Genomic DNA, 17,589 nt, shown 5'->3' on the forward strand with positions numbered 1-17,589 from the left:
CTTGGTGAAGAGCCATCCCGAGCCCGATGTGCTTCCGACAGATGGACACGGCATACCCAATGGCCTTAACAATGCTACATACATTGTGCCTAACGTCTGGATCATCTTATAGGTCCTCATTCGCGACGGCAATACCTCCAACACCAGGAGGAGAAACAGGTAGAAGCTGTCTGGAATCACTTGTGCTACATGTTCATCATTAATTCCTCGCCACATGCTGGAATGTCCTCTGGTGTCCAGAAGGTCCCGTTTCATTTGTAGTGCAACATATACCAATTCTTGGGTGATGTTGCTCATCTGGAAGCCTCTTCTCCCACCTTCATCTCCTTCATCTCCTTCATCTCTTGTACACTCTGAATCGGTTGAAAACATAGCCTGATGAGATGACTTTGTGAGAGTCTTGGAAAAGATGGCTTCTGATTTCTCAATAGGATACATCAACAAGAACCCTTCCGAGATAGGTAGCACATAGCTGGCCTTTGACCCGACCGACTATTGGACTTCTTCATAAAATGTGGTTTGCTTGTGGTACACCAGAGGCAATCGTGCACCCTCTTCCCTGTACAGTACATGCACTCATGATGCGTCCATGCTCTGTATATATATATATATATATATATATATATATATATATATATATATATATATATATATATATATATATATATATATATATATATATATATATATATATATATATATATATATATATATATATATATATATATATATATATATATATATATATATATATATATACAGTATATACTTATATATATATATATATATATATATATATATATATATATATATATATATATATATATTATATTTATATATATATATTTATATATATATATATATATATATATATATATATATATATATATATATATACAACAAAGGTGTGTGTATGTGTGTGTGTGTGTGTGTGTCTGTGTGTGTGTGTGTCTGTGTGTGTGTGTGTGTATGTGTGTGTGTGTGTGTGTGTGTCCGCACGAGAATATCGGAAACTACTTTACCGATCTGTAGTGATGATGGATGGTGTTATATGTAGTGATGATGGATGGTGTTATATGTAGTGATGATGGATGATGTTATATATAGAATATGAAAAGTATCCCTCTGTTGTCATTGGCAACATGGATAAGAAATGTGAACACTGCTGTACAAAGAAGTATAAAGGAGAATCTGCTGGACTGTGCTGCTCTCATGGGAAAGTATGAATGCCAAATTTGGAAAAACCACCATAACAATTGAAGACTCTCATGCTGGGAACAACACCAGAGTCAAAACACTTCTTGGAAAATATACGGAAGTACAATTCATGCTTCCAGATGACATCCTTTGGAGCTACCAGAGTACTTCGTGAACACGGATACATACCAACATTCAAAGTCCAGGGTCAAGTCTATCACAAAGCAGGATCCCTCTTACCATTGGAAGATGAGCAGGCAAAGTTCCTCCAAATCTACTTCATGGGAGATCATGAACAGCAGACTACTATCAGGTGTGGCAACATTCAAGGTGTCAGACATGACATTTTCCTATCTATCCAAGAAATGCTGCATGAGCGCAACACGTATGTACAGTCATTTAAAAATGCCCTGGGAAACATGTCTTCTGAAGAGTACAAAGTCAGGATTAAAGCAGACACCTTAATGCACTACAGTGAGACAATGTGGAGCCTCCCGGAGGGTGGCGTCCTACCGTGGCCTAGTGGATGAGCCGCCCGGAGGGCGGCGATTCTGCTAGTAATTATATAAAGAAGGTTTATTTTCTCCTGTTCTTCTCAGTAGGAAATTCTCTGCAGTATATACAGTAGAATAAATCCCTAGGTGCACACGTCACTAGTAGCATTTAAAATAATTTTCACTTGTTCATAAGAGGTAAGACAATATGGAAATATGACGTATTTTATCATACATACTGTATATTTCCTACATCCTTGGATAACTAGTTAAAATATTGGCATTCTCACTGATCTGTCCTCATGAATGCCACTCGAAGCTCCTAAAACTTTTGCCACCAGGGATGGAGTTTATTCGCTCGTCGGTCTACATGAAGACTACACATGCACGATTTAATCCCTTAAGACTGATAGCTAGACCTGATCTTCTCTATGTATCCGCGCCACAGTCGCCGCCGAGTTGAGAACTGTGTTGCACAGTTTACTGCACATTTGTTCTTTTATTACTTTAACGATAATTGAAAATGCACAAGTTTTGAAAGTTGATGCGTGATGGGGGGCTCCCAGCTACCAGGTGCCTGCTGAGGTTCCAGGTGACTGCTGAGGTTGTCTCTTAGTGCCAGGTGCCAGCTGAGGTTGTCTCTTAGTACCAGGTGCCTGCTGAGGTTGCCTCTTGGGGCCAGGTGCCTGCTGAGGTTGCCTCTTAGTACCAGGTGCCAGCTGAGGTTGTCTCTTAGTACCAGGTGCCAGCTGAGGTTGTCTCTTAGTGCCAGGTGCCAGCTGAGGTTGTCTCTTAGTGCCAGGTGCCTGCTGAGGTTGTCTATCAGTCTCAGATACCTGCTGAGGTTGTCTCTTAACACCAGGTGCCTGCTAAGGTAGTCGCTTAGTGCTAGGTGCCTGCTGAGGTTGTCAGTGCCAGTGTGCCAGGTGCCTGCTGAGGTTGTCTCAGTTGCGTGCCTGCTGAGGTTGTCTCTAGGCCAGGTGCCTGCTGAGGCTTGTGCCAGGTGCCTGCTGAGGTTGCCTTAGTGTGCCAGCTGTTGTCTCTAGTGCCAGGTGCCAGCTGAGTGTGCCTGCTCTGCTGAGGTTGTCTGCCTGCTGAGGTTGTCTCAGGTGCCTGCTGAGGTTGTTCTCACCAGGTGCCTGCTGAGGTTGTCTCTTAGTGCCAGGTGCCTGCTGAGGTTGTCTCTTAGTGACAGGTGCCTGCTGAGGTTGTCTCTTAGTGCCAGGTGCCTGCTGAGGAACACCATCAGGTTATTTTGTTATATAGTGGGTTGTGGGAGGGTGTTATAGAGTGGGTTGTGGGAGGGGGTTATAGAGTGGGACGTGGGAGGGGGTTATAGAGTGGGTTGTGGGAGGGGGTTATAGAGTGGGTTGTGGGAGGGGGTTATAGAACATAAGAACATAAGAATGGAGGAAACTGCAGCAGTCCTATTGGCCTATACTGGGCAGTCCCGTTTACACCCAACCCCTATCTCTCATACATCCATCCAGCCTATGAGTGAAGCTATCCAGCGTATTCCGGATAGTTATGCATTTGCATATTTCATATGCAAATGCATATTTTGCGTGATTTCTATGATAAGTGCATATTACCTAGATAACTGCATATAAATGCATATTTTGGTAAAATATTCATCTGGCAGTATCTCTTTGTTGCCACTGAATGAGCACACGTGGTACTGGGAGGTGAGGTGAGGTGTGGTTAGGTGAAGTGAGGTGAGGTCACGTCGCTTTAATCTGTCGTTTCCACACCTGGTTCATGACTCATTGGACTAGTGAGTTAGTCAGTCAGGAGCAGTGCTGCTGTGTGGAGCTACTCTCTTCTGCTGCTCGTGAAAATGCCGAAAGTACAAAGAAACCAAAATGAAGTGCTGAGATCATATGTAAAGGAATTTGATGCATTTACTACTGATGGAAGTGTACTGTTTTGTAAATATTGTGAAGCACCAGTGACAGCGAGCAAGAAATTTCAAGTCCAACAACACCTTAAAACAAGCAAGCACATCCGACTCGAAGCTGTTAACTATTTTGTTTCCGTATACCCTGCATTCTTGGCTTTATAAGTGGCATTTTTAGTGCATATAAATGCATATTTCCCCTGTTTTTAGTGCATATTTGCATGCATATTTCATGGTTTTTTAGTGCATAACTATCCGGACCCTAATGATGATATTTGGTATCTTGTTCCACTCGTCCACTCCTTTATTTCCAAACCAATATTTACTTATCTCGCGCCAAAATCTAAATTTGTCTAATTTAAAACCATTGTTACCAGTTTGCTCCTGGTTGGATAGTTTGAGTACCTTTGTAATGTCCCCTTTGTTTAGCCCTGACTTCCATTTATACACCTCTATCATATCGCCCCTCACTGTACGTCACACGAGGGAGTGGAAATTAAGATGCTTTAACCTGTCTCTGTACTCAAGGTTCCTAATGCCCGGGATTCGCCTTGTCATTCTCCTTTGAATTCTTTCTAAGGATTCTATATCCATTCTACAATACGGTGACCAGAATTGAACTGCGTAATCCAAGTGAGGTCTCACAAGCGCAAGATATAGTTTTAGGATGACCTCGCTAGTCTTGTAACTAACACTCCTTTCTATGAACCCAAGTATTTTATTAGCCTTGTTTCGAGCAAATACACATTGTTTACTTGGCTTAAGACTCCTACTTATCATTATTCCTAAAACTCTCTCGCAGTCGGATTTCTCAATAACATCGTTGTTCATCTGGTTTCTGGTTTCCCTGTTTAATTTCCTATACCGAGTATTTTACATTTGTCCACATTGAATTTCGTCTGCCATTTTTCAGAACATTATTGGAATTATTTAATTTTACCGCCACACCACCCCGTTAAGTACAGTACTGTGTGTCCCTCAGGACTCATTGATTGATTGATACGTTTATTGAGATACAAAAAACATTAATACATCTCAAAGGGATGAAGTGACATCAGTCATCCTCAGGACTCATTTAGTTTAAAACTCGGGTTGAAACACAGCGACCCTCTTCAAGGGAAGATGTTTAATAATACGGACTTTTGTGTGTGGGTTGTAGGAGGTTGTCGTGATGTGCTGGTTGTGGGAGGATTGTTATAGTGTGTGGGTTATGGGGGGTTGTTATAGTGTGTGGGTTATGGGGGGTTGTTATAGTGTGTGGGTTATGGGGGGTTGTTATAGAGTGTGGGTTGTAGTAGACCAATTAGTTGGATTATAATTGCTTCGGTCTGTAGCCGGTCATTTATATATTTAAACGAAGTTTATTGTGGCGGGTAAGGGGGGGGGAGGATGGACGCAGTGACCACATTTAACAAATAAACCTTAAGAGGAAACGATATCATAAAATGAGATTTATTTAACTGAATCATGATTTATAGAAGCTTTTCAATGGACAAGTAATACATTTTACATTGTAATGTTGCTACGTCAATATTGTATTCTCTGAATTAAGTTTGTACTATAAAACAACACAGTAATTTTAACTTCCGGCGCCAAAATTTGTTTCACACCACAGCAGGTGGTGCACGGTGGTTTGTTCCTACTAGAATCAACCATAGTTTAATGAGGTTTAACTTAATTTGTATTCGCTAAAGCTTACAGGCGCGACGATCTCCCATGATTATGTTTACTATTAATGTCAAAGTGATGTAGCCGCCACGGTGATCTACACCCTCTACGAATTTTATACAATAATTGTTAGTTAATAATAATGTTCTTGAAAGATGCATAATTGTTGCATTATTAGCAGATGGGGAAATAAACTCAAGAGTGCATTCACTACACATAATTACAGAAAAGTTCAATAATAACAGCCACTTACTTCATTTTATAAACAGCACTATTACCGAATGCATCTTTCCAGAGAAAGTTATTCTAGAATCAAAGCTCAGTTTCCTCTCACTCTCTACTTTTACAAACTTTTAATTCAGAATTTTTAAAACTAAATTCATAAAATTTTGAATGGAATTAAATGTTAAGCACTTCTTTCCTTTTCCAAGAACCCTGGCTGGTCACAAAGCGCAGTAAACAGCGTCACGTGGCCGTGATATGACCCACACATTTAGAAAGTGTATTCCCTTACTCGTTCAGTACTAGGGAAAGCCGCTTACTCTCACCCCTGGAACTTACATCCTCCCCCAGCGAGCGCCACCACACAGCTCATGTGAGGTCTTTATCACGACCCGTCTGAACGCTAGCGGCCAGTTAAATTTCATTTTCGTTATGTCTCCCACTGTAGGGTACATTAAGTTACAGTGTCCTCGTGTCTCCCACTGTAAGGTACATTAAGTTACAGTGTCCTCATGTCTCCTACTGTAAGGTACATTAAGTTACAGTGTCCTCATGTCTCCTAGTGTAAGGTACATGAAGTTACAGTGTCCTCATGTCTCCTAGTGTAAGGTACATTAAGTTACAGTGTCCTCATGTCTCCCACTGTAAGGTACATTAAGTTACAGTGTCCTCATGTCTCCTACTGTAAGGTACATTAAGTTACAGTGTCCTCATGTCTCCCACTGTAAGGTACATTAAGTTACAGTGTCCTCATGTCTCCTACTGTAAGGTACATTAAGTTACAGTGTCCTCATGTCTCCTACTGTAAGGTACATTAAGTTACAGAGTCCTCATGTCTCCCACTGTAAGGTACATTAAGTTACAGTGTCCTCATGTCTCCCACTGTAAGGTACATTAAGTTACAGTGTCCTCATGTCTCCTACTGTAAGGTACATTAAGTTACAGTGTCCTCATGTCTCCCACTGTAAGGTACATTAAGTTACAGTGTCCTCATGTCTCCCACTGTAAGGTACATTAAGTTACAGTGTCCTCATGTCTCCCACTGTAAGGTACATTAAGTTACAGTGTCCTCATGTCTCCCACTGTAAGGTACATTAAGTTACAGTGTCCACATGTCTCCCACTGCAAGGTACATTAAGTTACAGTGTCCTCATGTCTCCCACTGTAAGGTACATTAAGTTACAGTGTCCTCATGTCTCCCACTGTAAGGTACATTAAGTTACAGTGTCCACATGTCTCCCACTGTAAGGTACATTAAGTTACTGTGTCCACATGTCTCCCACTGTAAGGTACATTAAGTTACTGTGTCCACATGTCTCCCACTGTAAGGTACATTAAGTTACAGTGTCCACATGTCTCCTACTGTAAGGTACATTAAGTTACAGTGTCCACATGTCTCCCACTGTAAGGTACATTAAGTTACTGTGTCCACATGTCTCCCACTGTAAGGTACATTAAGTTACAGTGTCCTCATGTCTCCCACTGTAAGGTACACTAAGTTACAGTGTCCACATGTCTCCCACTGTAAGGTACATTAAGTTACAGTGTCCTCATGTCTCCCACTGTAAGGTACATTAAGTTACAGTGTCCTCATGTCTCCCACTGTAAGGTACATTAAGTTACAGTGTCCTCATGTCTCCCACTGTAAGGTACATTAAGTTACTGTGTCCTCATGTCTCCCACTGTAAGGTACATTAAGTTACAGTGTCCTCATGTCTCCTACTGTAAGGTACATTAAGTTACAGTGTCCTCATGTCTCCCACTGTAAGGTACATTAAGTTACAGTGTCTTCATGTCTCCCACTGTAAGGTACATTAAGTTACAGTGTCCTCATGTCTCCCACTGTAAGGTACATTAAGTTACAGTGTCCTCGTGTCTCCTACTGTAAGGTACATTAAGTTACAGTGTCTTCATGTCTCCCACTGTAAGGTACATTAAGTTACAGTGTCCTCATGTCTCCCACTGTAAGGTACATTAAGTTACAGTGTCCTCATGTCTCCCACTGTAAGGTACATTAAGTTACAGTGTCCTCATGTCTCCCACTGTAAGGTACATTGTTACAGTGTCCTCATGTCTCCTACTGTAAGGTACATTAAGTTACAGTGTCCTCATGTCTCCCACTGTAAGGTACATTAAGTTACAGTGTCTTCATGTCTCCTACTGTAAGGTACATTAAGTTACAGTGTCCTCATGTCTCCCACTGTAAGGTACATTAAGTTACAGTGTCCTCATGTCTCCTACTGTAAGGTACATTAAGTTACAGTGTCCTCATGTCTCCTACTGTACTGTAATTTGGCCGTTTATGTGTATGGGAAAGGCTGCTCTGAAGATATAAAGTCACAAATGCCTCCCCCTTCAAATGCCTTTATAATCCCCCCCCTTAATGGGAGAACTGCCATTGTACAGTACAGTATGTTGCAGTGGGACCAAAACATTCACCAGTGTCTTGGCTGACCCATGAGAATATTTATGCTTTAACCTTTTTAGTGTATATTAATCGTCTGGATGAGTTATAGTAGTCAGAGACGTAGGTACAGTTGGGAACAAATGATTCTGATACACGCCGAGTGACTGGCTGGTGGTACCTGGCAATCCTGACATAGTAAGGTGTGAAATTTTATGAATGAATTCGTCCATTTATAACAGTTATTGTGATTGGTTAATGTATAACTGATTGTGATTGGTTAATATATATTTGACTAAAGATTTCATATAACATTTTAATAGTTTAATGACTAAAATGTATACTACAATATGGAATATGGACATGGGATTGGTTAACTAATATCGCAGTACTTGTTAGATTCTGGGAGAAGAGGCATCAATAACACTTGAGCAGGTTCGTTGACTGCTTCAGAGGGAAGGTTAGGGTTCACATTTCAAGAGTTTACCTTACACTTCCAATAAATGAAGTGAATTTACTGTGAATAACAATGCCAGTGGCACTTTATTTAACAGATAATCAAATAACGATAAAATAAAAGAGTGTATAGTATATCATAAGTTGGACCTTGATCATTCACAGTTTCTGGTTCACCTTTCCACAACAAAGCTACAGTCACGGTAATCTAATTCTTAAACTCTCAATATACATAAGTAACACAATTACACAACCAATGGTCAGGTAATATAAATCATGTCTCCCTCTCTTACCGGCAGCCGGACTGAGGGATCCCAAACCTACCAATATTTAGTGTGGAACTTAATTTTGCTCGTCCTCTACAGAAGTCTCAACTATTTTTAATAAATTTGTCTTAACACATCACATTACATACATTAGAGCATCATATAACAACAAAATCAGAAACAATAACATTATACAGCAACAACACCAGACACAGTAATTATCATCATATATCAGTACACTTTACATTCAAGGCATTTAAAAACGCTAACATTAAATTCAACCACCAAATCGAGTACGTAACCAACACACACGTAGGTAACCGCTCAACTTCTTGTACCAATATTTAGAAATTCACTGAGGGAGCCACCACTTACTGAGGGAGCCGCTCCTCACCACTTACTGAGGGAGCCGCTCCTCACCACTTACTGAAAGAGCTGCTCCTCACCACTTACTGAAAGAGCTGCTCCTCACCACTCAATGAGAGAGCCACTCCTCACCACTCACTGAAGGAGCCGCTCCTCACCACTCACTGACGGAGCCGCTCCTCACCACTCACTGAGTGAGCCGCTCCCCTTTTCTGGTGTAAAATGAAAAACAAATATGTTGAGGGAATAAGTCTGTAAAAAGGGGAAGAAATATATTTTGCTTTCCACCGGAATTTTCACTTTCCCCAAAAGATTTGAGTTTACTTGTAAATTTATAGGTGGTGTTATGTTGCTGAGAGTACTGAGTGTAGCGGAGGATATCCCTGGCTCACCTAGTGATCAGTTGACGTATAAACATCTTTCACTGGGTTTTAAGACAGTAAGATATATTTGTCGACATATTTTCAGTTTAAAATATAAAAACTATCGGTAGTTTAAGATCAACAGCTTACAATATCTACGAACAGATTTGTATGTTGCATATTTATGTGATCTGAAGTACACCTTTTAATATGTGTTGACAGGAGAAATAGTTATAACGCGAAGATGAACTGTACAGTCTCGTTCACTAGTGCGCTTACAGGGGCTCGTAAGGTTTTGTACAGTGTCGCAGTCCAGAGTTTGCTTACGTTCAACAGAAGGAAACTCGCAATAGTAAACATACTATGGAATAAAAGTAAAACAATATTTAAACAAATATCTCAATGTTTTGATTTGTGGAATGTTTATATGACGAGTCCCTGTAAACGCGCAAGTGAAGGGGGACTGTACATTCTTGGTGGGAGGAAGGATAATACACCGCGACGTTATGCAACTATGCCAACTACACCGTCATGTTTCCCCTCACATATGAACCCCCAAGCCGAATTGTTGATTTTTCCCAGTCGTTGTATTAACAGATGGGTCTGCGAGGACAGTGATGAAATTATACGTGAGTGAAGCCCACAGCCACAGCACACACAGAATTTCCGGAGTCGTTGTGACAGGTCCGGCACCAAACTAAGTTTACATGACAGTAGAAATTAATCCACAACGCGTGTAAAGCGGCCACTCGAGGCCAGACCGTCCTCCAACTCCCGCCCGCTACTGTGGGTGCACAGTAGCTGCTCCCTGCCTCACCTCCTGCTGCTCAGTCTCTGCCCCGGCGGAGGTGGAAGTGTCTGCAGTTGTTTCCATCCTTGTATTGTATAAAATTGTATCTATGTATTATTTATACATACATGTATATATGCATTTATGTATGTAGAGTTTACATTTTATGTAAATTTCGCAATCTGTAGTTCAAAGTGAGTGAGTAAAGAAAAGCTCGGGATTGCTTGAAGAAATCCCTGGCATGAGAAGTACTGAGCCTAGAGGCGTCTCTCTCAAAGTTAGGTGATGTTCTCTTGAGCATAGCTGAAGCAATCTTCTCTAAGATGGGTTTGTCCTGGTGGCCTTGTTCGTACGTGGCGTTGGTCTGGCTGTTTGGGCTATACATGCATCCCAGTGGGTAGTTGCCCAAATGAAGCTAGATCTGGTATTCATGCAACAGTTCTGAAGCGTTTTTGAGGGATCTTCCCTACCAGTTCGCAGGATGCTACACATTATATGAATAACCGCAATGTGATGAGCTCGTATTATTATGTCATTCCTTCAAGACAATCGGGGAACACTGATATATTTTGGTTCAAATTTAATGCTTCTATGAACAGGAATTTTAGTTCATCATATTCCCTTAGTTTTTTACTGCTGTGAAGCGGTGCACCTTAAGGAGTGTGTGTCAGCCTAGGTAACGAAAGTCCTTCGGATCACTTCAAGGAGGAGCCTTGACAAGTGGCGCATTGTAAGAAACAACTTAACTGGACCATTTAAATGAAACACAAAAACATCCTCCAACATAGTGAACATGTCTGACTCTAATGCAGACTGAGTTTCCTGCAAATATAACTATTAATTGTGATTCTCTACTTTTCATATTATTCATCAGAAAGTTACAATACCTTTTCTTTAATGCAGTATTGAACTCATGCGTCTTATGTATAGTAAAAAGTAAATGCTATTGACCTCAGAATATCTCCTAATATGAAGTGCATATTGATCAAAATGGCCTTAAAATGCCCATGATATTGGCCAAATTAAAAAAAATGCTAGGTGGGCTCTCTGTGCTCGCCATGATGTCCCACCCACAAAGTTCTTCTTGCCACCACCGCCCCCCCCCACCTTTTGATATTCCTGGATCTGTCCCTGTTAACCTATTATTAATGGTTCTTGGGTTATGTTGTCAATGTACTATTTAATTGAGGGTTATTTAAATCATTGCACTTGGTACGAAAAATCTTTCTGTGTTACTTAAATACTGGTGCATATGAGGTGCTCCTCCGTCTAACAGGTCAGTAAGGGGCGTTGACGGTGAGGGAAATTCTATTGTACTGTAAAGCTCTCTGTACGCCCCCCCCCCCACACTCATGCACTTACGCACGCAAGCCTCTGCAAATTTCGTGAGACGCCTCTCCTTTTCTTTTTTTTTAGGTTAAGGTGGGGAAAGGATGGAAGGCATGCTGGGGCTCAAGGCACAGCCAGACATGAGGGATGGAGAAGTCACAACATATAGTCGTGGGGGGAAAGGTTGGAAAAGAAGTTTAATGAGTTAAACAGAGGGGGACGACACCCCTTGTTTTACATATTACAGAGTTTGTTGGCTCACTTAGCTAACCTAGGATTTAGGATGAGGTTGGACAATGGTTTCTTTAGTAGACAATGACAAGTTTGATTTTACAATTACAAGTTTATTAAAATCTTATACTGTATTACGTTATGGACTCACTAGATTGTGACTTGTTAAATGTGAACTTATATCATCTAAGTTTTAATCTAAAGTGGATCACTGTGGCGGACATAGATGGGTCGCGGGTTGGGTTGTTGTAGTGCGGGCAGACTCCGGGGCCACCAGGCGTGGGGTCGCCCTCCGTTGATGTCTTCCCCGCGTAGGTGGTCTGGGCTGTGAGGGTCGTCCAGGAGCTTGTCCCAAACCTTCTTCCCTAGGCGATGGAACCTGACGTTGAGGGCCTCTGTTTTATTTCTTAGGTGGATGGTTTCCACTGTCTCCTGGTAGGGTGGCGCTAGGCCACTGGCTGACCTCAAACACTTGTTTTGGAAGCTCTGTAGTTGTTGTAGTCTGGTCTTCCCGAGTGTGACGAGTGGTATAGATGGGTACTCCAGCACAGGCCTCACCAGCGCCTTGTGCAGGTGAACTTGTATCTTCTCAGGCATCAGTTTAAAACGTTTTAGTTTGGCTGCGGCGAATTTGGCTTTATTTAGTCTGTCCTTCACGTGGGGAATGATGCCCGTCCGAGAGATGATGAGGCCGAGCAGTCTGCCTTGTTTAGAGTACTCAATCCCTTCGTCGTCTATCATCAATGGCGCCAACTTGAATTTGATTATGGGTATGACCTTGAATTTCGTTTTGTTTGTTTTTATTTTCCATTTAATTTCATACTCCAAGATCTCCTCTATTGCCCGAGCAGTGAGTCGCGCCATCCTTGCCGTGGACCTTCCTGGGCAGGTGACGATCTGTGTTACATCGTCGGCATACATGACGTACTCGCTGCCCACGATTGGACGATTGGGGGCGGCAGGTCAGCCGTGTAGAGCGTGTAAAGGGTTGGTGAGAGGCAAGAGCCCTGGGGCACGCAGCTCGAGAGTGAGAATTCTTCTCCACAATGTTTTTGCATCTTGATTTTGGCTCTGCGGTCCGTAATGAAGTTGCACAGCAGGCGCGTCAGGTTTTCGGGTAGCCCCAGTTGTATGACCTTATACTGCAGCCCCGCGTGCCAAACTTTGTCAAACGCCTTGCTGATGTCCCTCAGTACTACGTTGCACTGCAGGCAGCCAGTCATGGCATTGGCGATCTGCTCGTAGGCCTAGGCTATGGCGGTGGATGTGCCTCGGTACTGGCGGAAGCCGAACTGGCGGGGATTATGCACGCCTTCGTCCTCCAGATACATCCGCAACTGCTTGTTTACTATTTTTTTCGAAGATTTTGGCAGGTACCTCTAGCAGCGATATTGGTCGAAAGTTTTCGACTTTGTTTGGAGGCTTCCCTGCTTTAGGTATGAGGCGAATAATGGCGATTTTGAACATCTTAGGGAAGTATTCAGAGGCGAGGCAGGCGTTGCATATATGAGCAAACCTCTATCATGTTGTCGGGGAGTTGAGCCAGGATCTTCTTGTTAATGTGGATTTGCCCAAGTGATTTGTTTTTAAACCGTTTTATGATGGCTGACACATCTGCAGGAACTATGCACTCCGTCAGGTAGCTTCCGTCCACCAGTCTAGTGAAGTCAGTCCGTGGCAGCGGCTGGAGCAAGTGCTGATGGTCCGGCAACTGACCTAAAATGTCCTCCTCAAACTCCCTGTCGAAGCCCTCGTTCTCCTGTTCAATAATGGTAAAGATCTTCCGTAAATATCGCCGATGTAGTTGTTCTTGGTTTTCCTCCTCGAATATTTGCACGCTATTTTGGTCAAGCAGGTAAGGGACCGTGCTAGAGGTGGAACCCATCAGTCGCTTGATCCCTTTCCAGAATGCAGCATAATCGCGGTAATTGTTGGCTGCCTTCCACACCAAGGCGGCCCACTTTTGTTCATGTAGACGTTTGCTCTCGTGCTGGATGTCCGTCTGTAGCTCCCGGTACCGGTCTCTCAGCTCTTGTGTCCACCCGCGGATACTGGCTAGCTGTCTCACGTGAGAGTACTGGACACTGAGCTGCCTCAGCTGGTGACTAGTGTGAGGATGGGGAATGGTCCTGTAACTGGTGGTCGGGATGTTGTTGTCCATCTCCGTCTTCACATCCGTGTACCATTGTTCGACCGCGTCGTCGATGTCATTGGGGCTGGCTTCTTCCAGGTTTCTCCCCTGCTTGAGACTGAGAGACTCCTTGAAGGAGTCCCAGTCTGCCCGTTTGAGGTTTGACCTGATGTTGGCGGGGATCATAATGGGATTGGATGAGAGCGTCACGACGACTGGCAGGTGATCGCTGGTACTGATGGGTCCGGCGGTAACGTGCCTGTTCAGGACGGCCTCGTTGTTAGAGAGGATTATGTCGGGTGTTGTGGCACTGGCACGTCTGATCAATGTCGGGAAATCTGGCCCGAGGTGTTGCAGTTTTCCCCTTCTGATGTTGTCATACAGCGCCACACCGACGTTGTTCTCATTACCGTGTCCGAGTATGGCGTGGCGCGCATTTAAGTTCCCTATGATGTATGTTGGTTTTCTGTGGCGTAGCAACTGGTTGAGGTCTTGTTCGGGTAAGTAAGGACGTCTGGGAGGTAGGTACATCGTGCATATGATAACAGATCCCCTAGTTGTCTCCACCTGCACTCCCAGAACTGAATCCTCGAAGTCTGGCAACACTCTGTGACTCAGCCGTGACCTGATGGCCACAGCGACACCATCGTTCAGCTCACCCGTCATGTTCCTCTGGTATACAGTGTCGCCAAAAATTGTCAGCTTACTTTCGTCCTTTATGCCAGTACTGTTTAACAGAATAATGTCTGGGAATAATTGATATTATAAGTTAGACAGTTCGTTATGTCTATTAAGGGACCAGTATAGGACATTATGTTCGACAATTTTCATCCTGCTAAGGACTGCCATTTCGGAGACTGTAGCTTAGGGTCGTCGCTTGAAGTGTTTGCTCGGCTTCTGCCATTTCCAGGGGGACGGAACTTCTTAGCAGAACCTTTGGATATCTGCTTGTCAGTTAATGGCGGGCCCTCGAATTTCTCGTCACTCGTGTACAGGAGGTGTTCAGGTCCTGGGCCTGCGTGTCGAAGTAATTTACTGACGCTACAGCTCGAGGGGTCTTGTTCCTCTGTGGAGTAAGTCGCTATCATCTGGTCGCAACCATTGACTGTTGCAGTCCGATGGCCACTGTCGTCGCTGGGAGTACATGTATTGGGGTCACGGAGATTTACCGTGTCGTTGGAGCTGTGATCCCAGGGGGACTGACTGGCCACGTCGGGGATACGGTTATACTGACTTTGGCCTTGAGGTGCCTCCTGTATGCGACCCATGTTTCTCTGCCATATAGCTGGGTGGGGAGGACTACTGCTCGATATACGTATAACTTTGTAAATAATTTCAGCTCCCTACAGCTGAAGACACGGTTTCGGAGTCTGCCAAAGGCTTGAGATGTACATCTGATCCGATGCTGTTCGCGGTGCTCGATAGGTGGGAGCCGAGATACTGAAAGTGGGTTAACATTAGAGAGGGTAGTACCATTAAGCTGGATGGATGGTGGAGGTGTGACTGAACCAGAGGCAGGCTGAAAGAGAATCTGAGTCTTACGTACAGTACATTCACCTCAACGCCGAAGTGTGCATATGCATAGCCTCCGTAGGTGTTAAGGATCTCCTGTAGGTCGCGTTTGGTGTGAGTGACAAAGGTGAAGTTGTCTACATACTGAAGTTCAGTATAGGAAGCTGCCGACACCACTTTTCCGACCTGGAGTCGTCTTATGTTGAAAAGACCCTTCATCCGGTACTCGATGTCCACCTCGCCGGGTAAATTGGGGCTGGCACGAGTAAGGAAGGCAGTCAAGAAAATGGAAAAGAGAGTTGGTGCCAGTACACACCCTTGTTTAACCCCTGTTTGGATGGGGAAGAACTCAGACTGCTTGCCACTGTGCAGGACACAACCGTTCATGCCATTGTGGAATTGCCTCACTATGGCGAAGAATTTTGGTGGTCAGCTTAAAAACCTGAGGGTATACCAGAGGGCTTCCCTGTTGACGGAGTCGAAGGCCTTGGTTAGGTCGATGAAAGCCATGTACAGGTCACGACGCTGTTCTCTGCAATTTTCCTGTATCTGAAAATCAGCAAAGATCATGTCAGTAGTGCCCTGTGATTGTCTGAAGCCACAATGAGATTCTGAGAGGAATTTTCCGGCTCAGGAAGAGGTCTGTTTAGGAGGACTCAGGCGATAATCTTGCCAGCTACGGATAGCAAAGAGATCCCTCGGTAGTTGCCACAGTCTGACCGGTCTCCCTTGTTCTTATAAATATTGATGATGGAGGCATCTTTAAGAGATTTGGGGATTTCTTCCTTTTCCCATATGTTATCCAGGAGAGAGTGGAGACGGCTGGTAAGCAGAGGTCCTCCTGCTTTATACACCTAGGCTGGGATTCCATCAGGCCCTGAGGCTTTGTTATTTTTCATCTCTTTGATGGCAGTAGCTACCGCATCCAGGGATGGAGGATAGCTGATGTGGGTCAGCTCTGGTTGCTGAGGGACCTGCTGGGTGTTTCGGTTAAACAGTGAATGGTAGTGCTCTTTCCAGCACTGAAGGAGGCCTTCATCATCTTGAATTATTGAGTTATCGTCGGATGAGCGGAGGGGGGTTGCACCACTAGTGATTGGCCCATAAAACGATTTAGTGGAATTAAAAATTCATGCATCTTGGGTTGATCTGCAAATTTTTGTGTTTCTCGTACTTTATTTTTAAACCAGTCGTTCTTTAAATTGCGAAGTTCCAGCAGGGCCGCCGCCTTCTTCTTGCAGAAGGTATCTTCGACGAGTACATTGATTTCCGGTTTATTATCAACAAACCAGCCCTGGTGTATTCTTTCGACCTGGCCGAGGGTCTCTCTGCAGGTTTTTATCACGACAGTGTCGAGAATACTTTATTCGGCACTGGATTTGGGTTGTTGGTTGTCAGGTTGTTTATCAGCCCATATTCGAGCTGCTCTATGGAAGCATGTGCTACCGCTGGATCATCCAGACGCTTAGGTTTAAAACCTCTTCTGGAGTCTTGTTGCCTTCGCCCTTTTGAGGCGACGTGAAGTGAGAGCTTGGATTTGACGAGCCGATGATCAGCGTCGCAGTGGTCTGAGCCACACTAGGCACGGGTCATGAGGATATCTCGGCGATCTCTTTCTCTGACAACGATGTCGTCAATGGGATGCCAGTGTTTGGATCGTGGGTGTTGCCACGAACCCTTGAACTTGTCGGCCTGCCAAAACAAAGTATTGGTGATGGTAAGGTTGTGTGCAGCACACTTGCTGAGGAGGACTATTCCGTTGGAACTACACTTGCCGAGTCCATTTCTCCCTATGATTCTCAGCCAAGTGTCAGCATCTCTGCCAACTCTGGCATTGAAGTCACCAAGGAGCACAACCTTATCTTCTCTGCGGATAGAGGTTAGCACTTTGTCAAGGTACGAGTAAAAGGCCTCCTTGATGTCATCCTCTGCATCCAGTGTTGAGGCATATGCACTGATGATAAGGGCATGACGTGAGTGATTCAGTGGTACTCGGAGCTTCATGAGGCGCTCGTTGATCCCAATTGGCATTTCAGTTAGCATGTGTAAGAAGCATTGGCTGATGGCAAAGCTAATTCCATAAATGCGAGTTTTCTCCGCAGCAGGCTTACTCTTTCAGAAGAAGGTATAGCCAGACTCCCGTTCTGTGAGTTCATCCTCGTCTGGGAGCCAGGACTTACTAATGGCTGGTATGTCGATGTTATACCTAGCCAGATCTTTTGCCACAAGGGCGATTCTTCTTTCAGGACGTTCATTTGTGCCGG

At 43.9% G+C, this 17,589-nt stretch overlaps 1 protein-coding gene across 1 annotated transcript; it reads right to left on the reverse strand.

Moving 5' to 3' along the window:
- Positions 1-2,257: 2,257 nt before the first annotated feature.
- On the reverse strand, positions 2,258-10,206 carry LOC121860018 (myelin-associated oligodendrocyte basic protein-like). The gene is made up of 3 exons (XM_042357032.1): positions 10,150-10,206; positions 2,699-2,920; positions 2,258-2,527 (listed from the first exon to the last, which is right to left on the reverse strand). The coding sequence occupies exons 1-3, from the start codon at positions 10,204-10,206 to the stop codon at positions 2,258-2,260; spliced, it is 549 nt and encodes a 182-aa protein (XP_042212966.1).
- Between the last annotated feature and the right edge of the window lie 7,383 nt (positions 10,207-17,589).

Source organism: Homarus americanus, unplaced genomic scaffold (assembly GCF_018991925.1).
Source record: "Homarus americanus isolate GMGI-L3 unplaced genomic scaffold, GMGI_Hamer_2.0 scaffold824, whole genome shotgun sequence".
Classification (NCBI taxonomy): Eukaryota; Metazoa; Arthropoda; class Malacostraca; order Decapoda; family Nephropidae; genus Homarus; species Homarus americanus.

What these genes read in the sequence shown, in the direction of transcription:
- LOC121860018 (XM_042357032.1), bottom strand. Translation starts at nt 10,206, where the DNA reads ATGGAAACAACTGCAGACACTTCCACCTCCGCCGGGGCAGAGACTGAG. An exon ending in CAGAGACTGAGCAGCAGGAG is followed by an intron (nt 2,921 to 10,149) that starts GTGAGGCAGGGA and finishes GTTCCTCAGCAG; the next exon opens with GCACCTGGCACTAAGAGACA. An exon ending in CACTAAGGCAACCTCAGCAG is followed by an intron (nt 2,528 to 2,698) that starts GCACCTGGCACA and finishes CAACCTCAGCAG; the next exon opens with GTATCTGAGACTGATAGACA.